General features: G+C 36.4%; 1 protein-coding gene across 4 annotated transcripts in view; it reads left to right on the top strand.

Annotated features, from left to right (window-relative positions):
* The window catches only part of LOC145995987 (E3 ubiquitin-protein ligase RNF123-like), an 86,529-nt gene extending 68,565 nt beyond the window's left edge, over window positions 1–17,964 (top strand). For 2 of the 4 annotated variants that reach the window (XM_083132142.1, XM_083132123.1), the window contains exons 16-19: window positions 463–616; window positions 5,605–5,751; window positions 6,731–6,911; window positions 17,195–17,964. In XM_083132142.1, the coding sequence (XP_082988268.1) occupies window positions 463–616; window positions 5,605–5,751; window positions 6,731–6,911; window positions 17,195–17,312 (600 nt within the window). In that variant the 3' untranslated portion in view covers window positions 17,313–17,964. Of the gene's footprint in view, window positions 1–462; window positions 629–5,604; window positions 5,752–6,730; window positions 6,912–17,194 lie in introns of all 4 variants that reach the window. The other 2 variants (XM_083132132.1, XM_083132115.1) reach the window with 1 other exon arrangement.
* Window positions 17,965–18,583: the final 619 nt, after the last annotated feature.

Raw genomic sequence — 18,583 nt, 5'->3', positions numbered from 1 at the left:
TCTAATTTTATATCGGATTGGTAGAATATCAGTTATCAGTATCGGTAAATTTTATATCGGTACTTTATTGGTATCGGCCAAAATTTCATATCTGCCTATTATTATTTTGTACATGGACAAAATCTGCAATGATATTTTAGCTCACAAACAAAATGACTGCATGAACTTATGTTGCATTGCACCACGTCCTGTCAGATCCGGTGTGTGGCTGGCTTAACAAAAATTAACATTGGAAAACTTGAGCAGTCACCTGGTTACTTATGTACATAGGTTAATTGACCAGACCTGGACTCTATAGAATATTGGCAATTTGACATTGAATCAGTGAAATATTTTTTAGTGGTCTTGGTATATTCATATCTGCACTTTATAGGGTGTAAATATACGAATTAAATGTTTCGTGAGTATTTTACACCCCTGAGGTCGTGTTTCTTTCTTATGTTGATGCATGTGTCTTTGCAGCTGCTGTGTCAAGTATTGAATCGAGTCAGCTCTCAAGTTGGATGCTTCCAGCATGTTGTTCTTCTCGAGATACCGGATTTAGAAACAGTGGACCACTTTCCTATTTTAGCTGCTGTTATTGGGATCTTGCTAGCTCTCCTGAGAAACGAAATAGGTTTGTGTCATGGTAAGTGTAGTGACCCTTCAGCATGACCATATGGGGCATTCCATGTAAAATCGACAAAGTGAAGAGGAACTTTCCAACCTCACATATTTTGATTCATTTGAAATATGGCACACTGAAAGGGCAACTTGAGGTAAGAAAATATACAACTTTGCAGATTCATATCATTTGTATATCCAAATTACAGTGTTGACCATTTTTTCCAACACCTTGTTAACTTTAAATTGCAATATTTTGGCAACCAGGGCACCTATAGAAGTGATTCAGACAGCTTAGGAAACATCTTGAAGGGCTCTTTCACACGAGATATATCATGCCTATGCCAGAGTAAAAGAATAATTGAATGTGGTATAAAGAAAACTTTGGTAGCCCTTTCTCAAAAAATGGGTCTTTTAATTTTGATAGATAAATTCCTAATATTCAAAAGTAAAAGTCTACCAGAAATCAAATACAATATTGTTTGAATTAATGTACAGGAATAAGATGTTTATATTCCTGTTTGTTAGAAATACAGGGTGACTCAAAAGTCTGGTTCCATAGGCAACTCCGTTATTAGAGTATATAGCGACAAATGAACAGAGGGGAAAGTTGGTGGAAATAGATGAGTTTCAATCTGAAGTGCTTGAATTTTTAATGTAGCATGCATCGTTCAGGCTGTACACTGGTGCGACCCTAATTGTTAACCAAAAATGCCACATGCTTCACCCAGAATATTGTATGGCATTGCAATAACACACAGTAAATGGTAACTTAAGAATGGATGATGATAATTAAAGGCAAAGAAAACAAGTAAATAAACGTGAACATGTGACTACCATTCCTGCTCCCCTCTCCAGACCACTAGAAAAGGCTAAACCAGTAGCGTACACGTATTCATCAAGGGGGAGGGTTTTTTCAAAAACTGTTTATTCAAATTCACATTACCAGTATTGTATTATAGTTAAATTACTACTACTATCACTACTAATGCTGCTGCTGTTACTACTACCACCACCACCACCACTACTATTAAGTATGTATTAGAGATCTACATAAATCATATTAATGAAAGCCAAAGAACAATATTACTTTCTAGTCAACGGTTATTTACATATATTAAATAGATGTGACATTTTAAGTGTGAAGAAAATCCATGATAACAAACAAATATATTAAAATAAATTGAAATTATCATAGTATGGAACTCACCAAAAGAGGCAATTATGATCATCAATTCTTAATTTACCAAGAATTGTATGGCATTGCGATGACATACAGTATTCCGAGCCAAGCATGTGACATTTGTGGTTAACAATTAGGGTCGCACCTGTGTACAGCCTGAATGGTGCATGCTACATTGAAAATTTCTAGCACTTTAGATTGAAACTCACCTATTTCCACCAACTTTCCCCTCTTTTCATTTGTCGCTATGCGCTCTAATAACGGAATTGCCTATGAAACCAGACTTTTGAGTCACCCTGTATTTCTAATAAATGTGAGTTTAAACAACATATTAATGTATGTTAATTCAAACAATATTGTATTTGATTTCTGTTAGACTTTTACTTTTGAATATCTGGAATTTAGTTTTTCTTGTATGTACGCATTGCTTGCATTATAGAATTATTTTCCTGTAGTTTACGGTTATTACAAGCATAAGAAAACAGTCACCATCTTTAAAATTGAATGTAACAGAAAACATCAAGAGACTTTGTGAAAACAATGATGAATTTGAATTACCTGATGATATTTGGGATTCATAATTTTAAAAAAATCTGAAATAAAAATAAAACAGACTGCTTTTTTCACAGTTAAGTTGCATTACAACAATGTAACATTGACAACATCCATTATATAACAGATTCTTTTTGTTTAAAAAAATTACTAATCATTGTTAAACTGTATCTTTAGTCAAAATGAAAATAAATGTCTGATGAAAGGAGCGTGTGTTCTCCTGAAACGTCACAAAGAAAAACTGTTTTCTTATGCTTGTAATAACCGTAAACTACAGGAAAATAATATCTGGAATTTGTCTATCAAAATCTATCATCATCCATTACCTAACCTAAATCTAAGATAACGCCGGATTCCATTGGCATCCCTTTTTTGAACTTTGTACGCGTATTGAGTAATAGTGTATGTATGAAGAAGTGTTAAAAGACCCATTTTTGAGGAAGGGCTACCAAAGTTTTCTTTACACCACATTCAATTGTTTTTTTTTACCCTGGCATAGGCATGCTATATCTCATGTGAAAGAGCTTGCAAGACATTTCCAATCCCTTCTATAGGTACCCAGTTGCCGAAATATTGCAATTTAAAGTTAACAAGATGTTGGCAAAATGGTCAAAATCGCACAGTTTGCAACACTGTAATTTCGGAAATACAAATGATATGGATCTGCAAAGTCATGCTACCTCAAGTGGCTCTTCCAGTATACCAAATTTCAAATGAATCAGAAAATGTAAGGTTGAGGACCTAGTTGATTTCATATGGAATGACCCATATAGCATTTTAGCATGGGCATTATCAGAAATTTTTTAGAGAAGGTCAAGCCATTGATAAAACTTAAATAGTAGAAGTAATAACAATCATAGAAAAATAATTAGAATATCCAGCACAACTATTTTTCATTATATTTTTATATTGTATGTAGGTACAAATGTGTAATGAAATGCATAACTATTCTGTTTTGTTATTAACTTTTACATATTTTGTTCAAGAACAAGCTTGAACAGTTAAAGACATTTTTAGGCATTATGTTTATGTTGTTTGACCTCTCGCATGAAACTCTATTTTTTTGGAATTTTGAATACTGTGGAACAGTTTATTCTTTGGGATAAATGCTGGAATGTGAAAATATAACATGGTTGCTGCATTTTACAATTTTTTCCATCTAATGCAGCTTTTACTTTGATTGTTCTGTTTAAATACTAAGTGACCTTCATTTGTGTTGTTAACAATAAAAATGCTTTTTTTGTAGCTTGCAGTATACAATTTAAATTTGAAAGGGGGTCGATACACCCATTTGACACCCCTCTCCTCCCAATGCCCATGTCTATTAGTTATGTTATGTGTGAAATGTAATGAAGTTGATATGTTGTCGATAGAATCATTTGGAATAATGTTAACATTTGTATGAAAATTATGCTCCATTCATTTAAACCTGTGTGAGATCTACATATATAATTAATAATATCCCTTTTATAATGTTGCTGTTTGTTTGCAGTAGTGTAGGAAAACAATCATATATGAGTATTGTACATTGAAATTGTGCTTTCTGTTTGTAATTCTCCATGCAGAGTACCTTTCATTAATAATGATAATACTACACCACGTCTTGAACTTACAGTTTGTTGTCTTCTTACTGGCTGAGGCTTAACCTTATGACCTTTCCTTCGAAGTACTGAGTTTGAGTCCTGGCTAGGGTATGATATTGCATTGTGTTTATCATTTTGTCTTTTGAATGTAGTCATCATTCATTGACATTGTTCCATTTAATCTAAAGTAAGATCAATGTTAAGTTATGAAAATGTCATGCATTTACCTCATACCCCTTTGTATAAGTGTGTTGTATACTCTTTGTTTGTTTATACTTTAAAAAAATATTACTTTACATATATGGGTTGCTGTATAATCAAAAGTACTTAAGTTTCCATCAGTAAACACTTTATTGTTTTACCAAGATTTGAACCATAGCCAAAATATTTGTGTATATGTTTGGGTGGTTTACATATCAATATGTTGTCATATTCTGTACAAAATAAAACTGATATTGTGCCTCCCCCATGGCATTGTTGCCTTGTAATCAAGGAGGCCTGGGTTCGATACCCGGTGGAGGCACACAGTGGTTCAGATCCCACTTTAAACTGTAGGTCGTCCCGATTAGCCTTACTGTGGACTTAAAACAGCAACTCAATAAATAAATCAAAACTGATTTAACTGGCTAAATGCTGTTTTGCTGTATCTCCAGTTTTTCATCGGAAATGAGTTGATGACGTTATTGTGTTCCGTACATGCTAATGCATCACTTTCTGAAGTGACAGATCTAGATAACAAGTGGTGTGAATTATCAACATTAATAAAATATTTGTGCAAATCTTGTTGTGTATTCAAAATCCACATAAACTTCACTTAAATCAAACTTCAATCAGCTCTCCTGAAAGGTTAGTGCAGATGGACATACAACAACATGACGTTCAGCCAGCAATATGTATCCACTTGGTACCAAGCACATATGAATTGTGCCGTAAAGCAGATCTGAGATGAAAGTAATATACTGCTATACCACATGTCACTTGAAAACCACAATAATGACAAAAAAAAGTGCACCATATGCAGCACAACCAAGGTTTCCACTGATGTCAAAAACCTGGAGAAAAGGATAAATGGGGAAATCCATTTTTGAATGAATATGTAATGGAAATTCAGAGGATTTTGTTTTGCAGAATAAACATGAACCCCTACATGACACCACTTCAGTGTGAAAAATCAGTAAAAAATATAGTGTAAAATAAGTCTTGAAGCTTTCCTGGTGATGAATTATGAACAGATTCTCTCGAGCTAATGAGCAGGTGAATTCTGGAAAGGTTTCCGAGCTGCATGCTACCTTGAAGATGAGAGTGACCTTAGTTCTTGAAAGCTCGGAAACCTTTCCAGAACTGTACACCAGGTGCTCATAGTGTAAAATGTTTGTACAGTGACTGTACCCAATAGATAAATTAATAGGTATGTATGTATTTTCATAATTTTACATCAGTTTTTCTGCTACTGGCTAATTTCAATGAGAGGATGCTTGATGAGTAGTTGAAATTGATGAAAAAACACTCGTAAAGAACAGTGATGCCCAAGCCAAGACTTGAACCAGTGAATGAAAGTCAACCACTTAATGCACTCAGCCATTGAACTGGTAATAGGTAAGTATATATTTGGACTTGAGTAATTATAAATTATGGCTATTTTTTATCCACGTATGTGTGTATTAATTATTATTATTTTTTCAGTATCGTCTCAAGAAACTCCAAAAGTTACATCTGCCATTTTGTCTGAACCCAGTTTCCAGCTAGGGTCCCTACATTTTGTTTTGGGAGATATGCTACGAGAGGACCAAGAGGAACAGAAATCTCAACACTCATTTTCATTTCGTATGTGTAAGTAGGTTTTTTAAATGCATTCCACAAGGTTAATAAAAGTAATAACTTTTTCTTGTTGCGGCTTAAAATTTAATTTTGCATTTGTCGATCTATCAAGTGGGCAAAGTGCTTTTGTTCCAGGCTTCTACAACCTCTGAGGAAAGTAAAGACAGTGAGAGCATGTTCTTGATTACACCACGAATGCATCTATGAGTAAGGTTAAGAATATTGCAGCTTTGCTTCATAAAATAAAAAGTTCTTGTTAATTGATTTTTAAATTAAGGGTTTATTAGCACAATGGCTATTTGCACCCATCACACAATATGGTAACAAGTCTCATAACAAGAAAAAAAATGGTGGACAGTGCTCTTAAACTAAAATATGCCCTTTCACTCATTAATACTGATGCAAAGAACAACTTATGAACTAAATCCTGTAGGTCCAGGTGTTAGATCCTAGTTTGTATTCAAGAATGTAGTGTACAGGGTGTACTGCAAGAAAGAGTACCTTCCAAAAAAATCAGTAGCGTGCGGTGACCATTTAGATAACCGAAGCACTGAATATATAATTTTTAAATAAACAGTAGTCCATCAAGGGGCAGGCTTGCCTTGATAAAAACACCACACGTCACTGCTTTGCGGCATTTTAGTCTTTCATGGGCTCCGCAAAAATGCCTCTCGACACTTTCGGGAAGTCTTATTATCCTGGGAGTTATGCAAAATTCGAATTTTTACCGAAGCAGTGCTTGAATGCACGCCACTGCAAAAAATGTGTGTACAGTTCTAATAGAATATTATAGAATAGAATAACAACATCTATTTCACATTTCATCACTTGTTGGATTCCAATCCTAAAAAGGTACATACTATGTAAACTTTCATTCCATGTGAAGGTATATTCCACATATGTCTCAAATACAGCTTGCCAATTAATACTTATGCAAAGTTGATGTAATTTTTAATCATAAAGTTGCTAATAGATGTTTTCTTATCTTCAGATGCAGATGATGTGTCCACAGAAGAGATAGAGGATGTGAAGACGATGATTCATCATTTGGATGTGTTTCAGCACAAGTTTAAAGCAGCGAGGAAGTCAATATGTGAAGAAGAACTGTGCCCCATATGCTATGCATACCCAATTAGTGCAACGTTTAAACCATGCAATCATAGGTCTTGCAGGTAAGGGGTTTTGTTTTATAAATATACTACCTGATTACCTGGCATTGCCCGGATATTTATTTATCCCAATCTTGTATTAGACAGGAAAATAATGAATTCTAACTATAGTGCAAAATGAACTTGGAGTTGAACGGCATTGGGAGTGTCACTATTTATCTTAGCGACCCCGTATCAGTCATTTTACATCTCACCTCCTTCCCACCCCCACCCCTAGGGGTGCCCGGGGTGTCTTGGAGTTGAATGGCATTGGGAATGTCACTATTCATCTTAGTGACCCCGTAAACTATGGATTCCACACTAATATCGGTCGTTTTACATTGCACCCCCTTCCCACCCCCACCCCTAGGGGTGTCTTGGAGTTGAACGGCATTGGGAGTGTCACTATTCATCTTAGCGACCCCGTAAAGTATGGATTCCACACTAATATCAGTCATTTTCGCAACACAAAGTCATATTAGCCTGAATGTTAGACAAACTGAGAAACACTATCGTTGTGTGGGATTGCATAGTCACGGATGTCTGTTTGACGGAATGTAATATTGGTCGTTTTGGATTATTTTTACGTCATTATTTTACGTATCCCGAAAATAAACTTGAAGTATAATTTTCTAATAGTTTTTCTTGTATGTACACATTGCTTGCATTGTAGAATTATTTTCCTGTAGTTTACGGTTATTACAAGCATAAGAAAACAGTTTTTCGTTGTGATGTTTCAGGAGAACACACGCTCCCTTCATCAGACATTTATTTTCATTTTGACTAAAGATACAGTTATAACAATGGTTAGCAATTTTGTAAACAAAAATAATCCATTATATAATGGATGTTGTCAATGTTACATTGTTGTATTATAGCAACCTAACTGAAAAGAAGCAGTCTTTTTTATTTTTATTTCAGATATTTTTTTTATCACATTATTTTTTATTTAAAATTATGAATCCCAAATATCATCAGGTAATTCAAAGTCATCATTGTTTTCACAAAGTCTCTTGATGTTTTCTGTTACATTCAATTTTAAAGATGGTTGTTTACACCATTTGTGAAAAGAAAACTCCATACTGGATCTATGTTACCATTTTCATTATTTAATTTATTCCAGTGTTCTTCTGCAATGAACAGCTTCCCAGACATTCAACTCTATGTTTCCCATCAATCTTTTTAAAACCCTTCTCTTTTTAATCAAATGCTTCTCTTCGATGATGTGAGCTGACAAACCTGTTCTTGGGTTTAGATGTATAATGTCCAAATCGTGTTCATGCGATCTTATTGCCATTTTCCTTGCTGTTTGTCCTACATAATCCTTTGAACATGAACAACTTATATTATATATTCCTGTGGTTTCCACATCTGGTAGAGAGTTTCTCATTTTGAATTCATTAAATGTACATTCCAAACTTCTTGGTGATCTAAAGACAATTTTGAAATTAAATCTTCTAAAAATTTTGGCAATTTTATGTGAGAATCCCTTGTGGAATGGAATGCACACAAATTTATTTTCAACAGATTTTTCATCTTTGTCTGTATTTCTCTTTTCCTTTAGTTTTCTTGCGACTTGTTTTTTGATTTGGTTTATTCTGTTAGTGTGAAAGCCATTTTGTTTTGCTATATTAAAAAAGCCTTTCTTCTTCATTTTTGATATCCTTATTATTAGAACATAGTCTTTGTGCTCTCAGGAAAAAAATTAAAAATATATTATCCATTGTTATACGTGAATGTTCTGAATTGGCATGGATGTATTTTTCCCCTGCTAATTTTTTCCTATGGACTGATGTTTGAATTGTTGCGTCATTTGTCTTAATTTGCAGATCAAGGAGATCAAGGAAAGAAATTACATTGTTATTCATGGGTTCGCAAGTGAATTTTATGTGATGTGTTGTGAAACGTCACAACGAAAAACTGTTTTCTTATGCTTGTAATAACCGTAAACTACAGGAAAATAATAATTATCTAATGGACATTTCCACTTTGACATGAAAAACGTTTTAAATCCATTCATTTTACAGATAATGACACAAATATGAGATGTGCAAAATATCTCGGCGATATTTGTTTCGGTTCTCGAGAAACACGCCTTCAAACACCGCTGAAATTCACCTCCTACGTCACAGATTTGAAAACGTTCTCTCCACAGACAGGAGGTCCTCTGACGTCATCCCTTAGAAATGCGTGGAGGCGGGGCTTCTGCTCGTCCCGTCAACTTAGCAAGAGCCGCGGAAGCGACAGGAAATTCACTTGTTACTGTGTAAAACAAGTATCTTACAACTTCCAGTGCAAAAATCTGTGCTCCATTTCTTGGAGATGAATTATGCCCTAGCAGTATAGCAGTATTTACTATAATTCAGCCACTCGTTAGAGAGTTTTTCCCATTAGGGTGACAAAGCAAACCTTGTAACAGTCAATGGCTGAACACGTGAACAGCCTTGCTCATTGCGAATACATAGGTTAGTTCTGACTGGCAAGAACTTAATGTTATAGGAATGCCTTTTCTGGAATTACAATTATTTTCGTCATAATATTTTCTTCGCAAACTTTAAGATAATACGTTTAGAACACTCTGGTTTACACGCCAATTTCTGCAATATAAGAGGTGATACGGTATAAAAAGGTACGGTGAGTTTTTCAATTTCCTGCAGTAAATGACAGTTTTCTTCAGTTAATATATATATTGCAAACTTTTATATTTAGCCTACTTTTACGTCACTTTTCCGTTCACTTCGTTTAACCGCAACGATGAGAACGCATGGTTAATTTATTATAAATTATTTATTAATTATCATCTCTAACATCACATTTCTTCCCACTTTTGGCTAATCGCTACAATGAAGATGAAGAACTACAAGCCGTATTCGAAGTCGGGGTGCAGGAGTACACCCCCCCCCCCCACACACACACTACCACCAACTGAGTATCACCCAACCTGCCATGATAAGAGACGAACTTTTTCTTCTGTCCCATCTCATTTCGAAAACATTCACTTGTCCAATCTCCTTTTATGAGACGAAACGGAACATGCCTCGTCTCGTGAGCAACACTAACATTAACAATAGAAGCATCCCCCTAGCTGTCCCCAAAGTCTCGAGCAAACATCCTCCCATGTAACAATTTCCAGTTCAATGAAATGTCACTCACAAGGAAACAGTCATGCCCAGGTCGAGAGTCAAACCTGAACATGCGACTTCCTCAGATAAATCATGAATTTTGTGTATAATCATTACAACGCCAGTTCATTCCTGGTAATTCTGAATCTGCAGTTTGGTTTGCATATATAAGCAGGATAATATACAGTTTTTGAGGGCTGTACCGTCGAAACGAGGAGTCAAAAAAAATAATAAGAGAGATTTTTTTGTATTTATAATGATAAGCCTTTGCATACGTTGTTAATTCTATATTTTTCTAGACTTGAGACGAGAACGAGAATTGCCCTCCCAAACCGAGACGGATGTTATAAATTGAGACGAGACTGTCAATGAGACATTTACAAATAAACACGAGACAGACATTTACAACTCTCAACGAGAACGAGACCAAGGCTGCCATGTCTCGTCTCGATAGGATCCTTAGTGGTGAAGTTGTGAACCAACCAATTAATGCGTTCGCGGTAACGAGATGAGGCGGCTTTTTTCGCAGTACAAAATTCAAAATAATTATATCGTACTATTTCAGTATGGGATATTGTTATACACATGGGCGTATATATAGTTCACGGGGTGAGGGATGGATCAACTTTTGGTATGATTAGGGTTGCTTTATTTCGTAAGTGAAAATCCAGGACACTGCTGGCCGGTAGCTTGTTGGGGAGCATGGGGGGAGGGGATGTTGGACCCGACAAAGTTGTGTGTTTGTAGTCACGAAGTCATGCTACTTAGTATTGATACTTTTCTGTTCATCTTGTGTCACTACGTTTTTAAGAACCAAATTTCTTTAATATGATTCGAGGGGGGGGGGGAATAACTGATTTGACAGTCTCAATGCAGTTTCTTATCGCAGAAATTCCGAAACTCTCAGGAAATTGCAGATATTGGTCTGCAGTCCCATCTGGTGTGTGGTATTACGAAATTTCCTTCCCATCCGTATCCCGTCCTATACGTCTCTAATTTAAGAGAATGAAATAAGTCCGAAGGAATTTTTTATGAACAAGCGGAAAGAACAAGGAAACTGGTAATTTTAGTGAACCAAAAAAAGAGGGGGGTTGGACCCTTTGAATCCCCCTTAAATACGCCCATGGTTATACACATTATTTCCTTGTAATAATTATACATAAACTAAGTATAGATGTGTACTGTGCAACTAATGTAATCTTCTCAGTGTATTTTCTCTTATCTGCACAAACATATTTGATCATAATTTGCGCAACAGAAATGGAACACAAACTGAAATTGCATTATGGAAGAGAAAGTTAAATAGGCTTTATAAATAAAGTGAAAATTCCTATCTTACACTACATAGGTTACGGTAAATATCGATAAATATAAGTTTAAAAATGATTTTTGAGTGTCTGGTCAGCAACCAATTTTATAAGCAATATTTTTCGTATGGCCTGAGAACACACACGCAACTGAACCCTTTAATTTATCTTGCACGTGAGCAGCACGGATATTTCATAGAAGAATGATCATTACAAAGCATAGCTTTCCTTTCTCCTATCGCTCCTCCTTCCAGTATTTAAATCGGTACAGATTTGTGAAACTGCTGCACGTGTTCGCTCACCGTAGGCTACCCATCCGGAACTGGACGCTCGAAGCAGACGACAAACGAGCTCTCCCTAAGGACTGACGTAGTAACATGGCGGCGGCGTGTTTTCAGCGCAACGCTAGCCTCGCAACTTTGGAAGTCTCGTTTCTGCCTTAAACTGGACGCAGAGAAACGCGAGAACTTGCAGCGGTCATTTTTCCAGGGTGTAGTTTTTAAAATTGTTGTAAAAAAAAATGAGTGGAAATGTCCATTGGTGTGAACAGGACAAGAGAGAGAAACTCAACATTTTTACATCCACTTTACATTTGTTTCATGATCTTTTGTCAAATGATAATTCTTAAGATAATACTCACTCCATTTCTATCCAGACACATCCCAGCTATCATTGGCTACTCTTCCATGTCCCTAAATAGTTTAAATACTGTTCACAACTTTCGTTATTGTTATTTTGTAATAAAATAATATATACATTGTTTTATTACTGCATATATTACAACAGCATTGGTGAGAGAATAATGTTAGTTCCTTTCTGTTTCTGTGCCATGCTTGAGAGAGGCAGTGTTGCTACATGAAGGGAAATTTATCTTGGTGAATGAAAGTCTAGATCCAGTTTTCTGTGAAAAGGGAATATGAAAAATATTGAAATTGCCATAAAATTTGAAGTTGTCGAACCTCTGTTTTTGTTCTAGTTTCATGCATTTGAAGGGTCGGGGGAGAAAACCAGGTAAGTCAATGCTCATCAAACTCCAGAAAAATTAATTTTAATTGCAAAATGTTACTCACCATGTAAATGAAAAGGTACAGAAAACATGTACTTTCATGAATGTAAATGTATGAAACAAAAGAAAACATACATAGAAATTTTCAGCGAAAAATGCAGGCTCGACCAGGACTCGAGCCCAGGTCTCTGCCATACTGTGCCATTGCTCTGACCACTGAGCTACCGAGCCGACCTGGCAACAGATCCCATTGCAGTAGCACTGGCAGAGACGATTCCACACAGGTAAAACAGGAACACAAAAAATCAGGCGAGGCCAGGCTGGCTCGGTAGCTCAGTGGTTAGAGCAATGACACGGTATGCCAGAGACCCAGGTTCGTGTCCTGGTCGAGCCTGCATTTTTCGCTGAAAATTTCTACGTCGTACATCTCCTCTGTGTGCATAATATTCAAAAGAAAACATGTTGTAAAGTCAGTACAGCATCCACATTGCAGGAAATGACATCACTGACTTGTTGACTTGTTGAAAAGATTCTTGCAGGCTATTGACCAGGTGAGTTGGTCGATGGCCTGAGAGAATCTTTTCATCATTCGTCGCCAGGAAAGCTTCAACACTTACTTCAGAAAATTGACTTAACTGTTCCCCCCCCCTCCCGACCCTTCACTTGTGTTTTATTTCTATTACAGCTAATTCATCTAGATAGTGGGGTATATAATAAATACATACAATACATAAGAATTGTTGCACTACACCAGGTTCAATTTTCAGGTTATGCCACTGCTACTGGGGAGTTTCATACGAGGGCATGTAAAAAAAAAAGAGCTGATTGGTTATTACAGAGAATAAAATCAAGCGCGAAAATTTTTATTTTGATGCTATACAAGTGCATACCCTGGCTATTTTTGTACATAGTCACCATGACGCTCCAACCAATTTGGTACCGTGGAACAAGTTTATGTAGACCCTCTGCGTAGAAATCTGCCACCTGGGATCTCTGCCAATTGAGATCTGATGTCTTGAGAACTTCACATCATCGAAACATTGCAAAGCAAGCCACTTTTTGAAATGAAGGAACAGGAAGTAATCACTTGGGGGAAGATCGGGACTGTATAGTGGGTGCTTAAAACGTTCCCATCGGAATTTTTGAATTGTCGCAACAGTACGGTCAGCTGTATGTGGACAGGCATTGTCATGAATAAGCAAAATTCCAGACCGTAACATTACTCTTCGCCGGTTTTGGATGGCACGTCGCAGATTAGACGAGTGTTTGGCAATACACATCTGCTGTGATGGTTCGTCCCGGTTCCAGAAATTTCACAAGGATTACACCTTTTTGGTCCCAAAATACGGTTCAACTCGCCAGTGACATATGACATCCAGGTTTCGTCTCCAGTCACTGTGTGAAGAAACAAGTCATCCCCATCCTTCTCCCAGCGGGCCAAAAAATCACGTGCTGATTTCATTCTTTCATCTTTGTGAGTGTTTCTCAACATTTTTGGCACCCACCTTGCACACAGTCTGCGATAACCCAGATTGTCCGTTACAATTCTGTGCAATGTTTTATCAGACACTTCAGGAAACTCCTTGCCTAGATCAGTAATGGTGAAATGGTGATTGGATCGCACTTTCTCATCAACACGTTGCTTCGCTCGTCATCATGAACATTTGAACGTCCTTCCCGAAAAGCACGGCACCATTGTCTTACCTTTAATTCATTCATTACTGTTGGTCCATAAATGGCACACAATTCCCGATGAATGTCAGCTGTACTCAGAACTTTTGCGTTGAGAAATCTAATCACCGACCTCACCTCGCATTTGGCGGGATTTTCTATTACAGCAGCAATTTTAACTTCCTGCTATATGCACGTATGCACCTCCACACTGAGAAATATACCTCTGTTGCAGGCACAGAATACTACTATAGCATGCTTCCATGCACCTGCAGCTTCGTCAGTGTTGCCAGTCCCAAGTAAAAAATTATCGACCCTTTTTTTGACGTGCCTCTGATATGTAAGCAAGCAGCTAATAGAGATGAGTCGTTCGCGAACGAACGAATCTTTTCAATGAACGAGTCTTCTGGTTCACCGGACCGCTTTCAAACGGCTCAGTAGCGAACAAATACGAAGGACAAGTTTCTGCTCGGGAGAAGCTGCTCGTTCCTTTGTTCTTGCCCACGATACGAAACAAAGTTCCAGCGTAACATCAACCATAGCCATTCATGTGAGCACCAGTGCTGTTCAACAAGGGGTATACAGTTAGAAACCAGCCCCTCCCTCCTCCCATTCACTCAGGGAAGGACAAATTCCACTGTGAAGAAAGGTAATGTACTGGTTAAAAACACTGAAGGTGATGTTTTTTTATTTTGTTTACGCAAGAAAATAATGCTGCAACCATTTGCCAAATTTGTTGTTTTATCAGAAGCATAAAGAAAATGTGGGAAAGTTATTCATTTATTTATTTCTTCATTTATGTGGTGAGAGCTGCCATAATCACGTCTCGTTTCTTGAGTGAAGGAGCATTGTTGTCTCGGGTTATGTCTCATTCTTCAAGAAATATCTCGGGCCTCCCCGATGGCGTAATGGTAACTGTAGCCTTGAAATCAAGAGATCCAGGGTTCAATGCCGATGGGGATCTTAATTTAAACTCCAGGTGTAATTCAGACATGAGAACAAATTGAACTTAAACTCCAACAAGTTTTTTGACAATGTGTATCTATTAGATACAAAAATGTAAAAAAAAAATCATTAAAACAAAAAAACAACAACATAAGTTTGTACATCAAACGGTAAACAAATCAGACAGCTGCCTCATTATTTTATGTCTCGAAATAAGTCGCCCAGCAAATCAGTTTAGTTTAGTTTAGTTTATTTTACAAAGTTTTCATTTAAATGTGCATTCTAATTTACTGAAAATTCTACTGAAGCTCCCGGGTTCGAGTCCTAGTCTGGGTGCTTTATGGGTCACGTTACTCTGTCGTGAGCCACCTTATCATGTGATCGTCATTCAGTTGTTGTAATTACTGAAAATGACAGAAAAGTGACGTAAAATTGAAATACAATATTTATGCAGCCTGTCGTTAATCACCCATTGTTCTGCCTCCTTTTCCGATCATTTTAGCATAATCTCTTTGAGTGTAAGTTATATATTTGTCTGATTTGTTAGTATTATGCATTTTTTTTTCTTTTTAATCTTCATGCTTTCAACGGGCGGTGAGGGTGAAGCCAAATTACATAAACAAAATGACAAACATAAGTGCTATGTATTGAACAATAATGTGTAGTAAAGGATGCATTGTTTCAAACTCCGAGACCGGACAGTGCTATATCGAGGGGAATGCTTTTCATAAAAATATGGTCTCTCATAAATATGAAGTAATAAGTACACAAGAAACACATTTACTCTCCAATTGTTTAAAAAAATATATTGTTTTCATTGTTCTGAACAAATGCAATGCATACGAGGGGTGTGTGTGGTGTTGCAGCGAAGACCTTGGCTGCCTATCGATGCAAAGCAGGTCCTTATGATGTCATTCTTCCAAGCGAAGTACCATTCGGTACTACGTAATGAGGACTATTTTGGTTGCTGCTGGGCGAGGTGTGTGGCAAAGACGAATGAAAGGTTATGGAATAGCCGAAACTGTGTTCTCTGATTGGTTCTTGCAGGCAAGGCAGGCCTCGCGTATCTGGACAGCTGAAAAGAATGCAGATCTTCCAGCTGGTGATTGATGACTGGATCAGCAAATTCATTCGCTAACGGATTCCAGCAAACAGAACACCCAGCTTATCGGTCGTGTGTGACCAGATCAGTGAATTTGTTTGCGAACGGATTCAAAGAAACCGATCTTCTAGCTTGTCAGTCGGTTGCGAAGGCCTTGGCAATTTGTTCGCGAGCGGATTCGTGCTGCTTAGAGAAAAGAATACAAATCTTCTAGCCAAGGAGGTATTTAGCGGGTGTCCAAGAGGACCGGGCCCCTTATAAAGGCTGAATTAATTAATGAAAATATATTTGTTTAACATTTCTGTATTAATCAATGGTTTATTTATTTTCGTCAAACTTATTGGAAGGCAAGGATTTTATTGGGATAATACGAGTTTAGAGGACAGTATCAAAGAAGATTTATGCACACTACAACTTAGGATAATATGCAAAAATATTACTCAAGAACTTTACTTTCCGTCAACTGGATCTCGCATACTTCTTTCTTATTCAATTCTGTATCTATTTAACATTATGCAAATTTCCTTGCCAGGACAGTTTTTTAGATCAATTTTGGTGATCTTATCACCTTTATACCTATTAATGTATTGATTGATTTGGTTTATTTTACTTCACATTTCTGCCACTTTTGGCTAATTGTGAAGATGAGAATGAGTGATGATATGAGGAAATTGATGAGGGGGCATACAAAGAACACCCATGCCCCAGTTAGAATTAGAACCCGGGTCCTCTTGTGTTGTAGCGTGGTGTGCTAACCACTTTGCCACAGAGACCGGCCCCTATTGACGTAATAAAAACAATACAATATTAATTAATTTACACCAGTTATTTAATATTATTTTAATTTAAACATTTAAGTTGTTATTATTTCTGAGAGACTTGGTTTGGACCCCCCTCCCCTGTGGAATATATTTCTACATAAGTACCTGTTTCCAATTTGTCTGTTGTTTATAACCAGGTTTCGGGTGAGGCAATTCGTTTGCGAACGAATCCCCAAAATGAATGGAATTACCCATCACTAACAGATAATAATTGAGCATTGGAAGTTGATATTTTTACTGGATGGGTTAGAATTTTGTGAGCCTGAGGTTAGGAAATATGAACATAGTTTGTATGTAAACTGGTTATGGATGTACTTTTATTTATTGTTTCAGATGCTGCATTGCCCACCACTTAATGAACAGTCGAGAGTGTTTCTTCTGCAAAGCTATAATACAGACTGTTGTCGATGAAGATGGAGTCATAATACACGATTTAACTAAAGAGAAATGAAGCTAGTCATTTTTTGTCTTCTAATATTTTTTATCCTTGACACAATAAAAGGAGGAAATTAGTAGTTTCTTTTCAGAAATTGTGTATTGTTAGTTTTATCATAGGAATTTATTAACTTATTTTTTTGTGCAATATAAGTTACATTTATAGGCGAAAAATTTACTTACCTTTCTTTTCTAAAGTATCTTTTTGAGTGGCTGTGTTTTTTCCTGAAAAAGGTTTTAAATTTTTGTAAATATGATTTTTTTTATGATTGTATTGTTAATGAAATGAACTATTAGTGTTAAACAACTTTCACATTATGGGATATAAGGGGAAAAGATCACTGATCTATAACTTATTTCATTAAAATATTTGTACATAATATATATTAAAACTGAAGAAATAATATCTACAAAAGTATTTATTTATTGAAATAGTTATGTATTATCATTTATTTAAATATTTTGATACCTGAAGCTTTCTGTGAAAACAGCACTTTGCCTTCCTGTGCATTGTATGTGTATGTAATTTTCACATATTTTCTAGTTTGATATACTTTAAAAATAGTTCAGGGATTGAAAATTTTCTAATTGTGGTAGATATATGCCCTGTTTTCTTGTGCAATACAGGTACATGCATTTTGAATCATTCTGCAAAATAAAGTTCATTATACAAGCTTCATTTGACCTTTTTTTTTCCTATTGTAGTGTTTAACAAAATTGCAAGGGTGGATTAAAGAGAATAGGGGGTGCAGTTGCTTCTTGCTTACAATATATCTGAAACATCATCATCATTAGAAAGTTGATCCTTCTTGCCATGTGTTGTTGACATCATAAAATTAAGCAAGACAATAGTTCCAACATGTACATTATTTTGATTGTCCAAATTTTCATATCAGCTTCCATGTCCCCCCCCCCCCCCCCCCGATGTCTCAAATTAAGCATATTCCTTAGATATCCAAAACAAAGGATGGACTGACTGGGACTAAAACGGATTTGGCATTATTGTTAATCAGCAGTGCCAACCAGTGATGTAGTTGTAAAATAAAAAGTACCAGGGCACTTTTCAAACTGCATCATACTGACATAAAATAACTAACTAACTAACTAACTCTCTAGCCTTCTTAAACCCAAAGGTTCATGGCTGCAGCAACACAGGCCTTCCACCTGTCCCTATCTTGAGCAAGATCTATATACTCTTTTCCATCCCTACCGATTTCCTTTAGGTCCATCTCAACGTTGTCCCTCCATCTTCGTCTTGGCCTTCCTACAGGTCTCTTCCCATCTGGT

The sequence above is a fragment of the Lepisma saccharinum genome, chromosome 1 (genome assembly GCF_977018435.1).
Source record: "Lepisma saccharinum chromosome 1, izLepSacc3.1, whole genome shotgun sequence".
Taxonomy (NCBI): domain Eukaryota; kingdom Metazoa; phylum Arthropoda; class Insecta; order Zygentoma; family Lepismatidae; genus Lepisma; species Lepisma saccharinum.
This window is presented reverse-complemented; position numbering and strand designations above follow the sequence as displayed.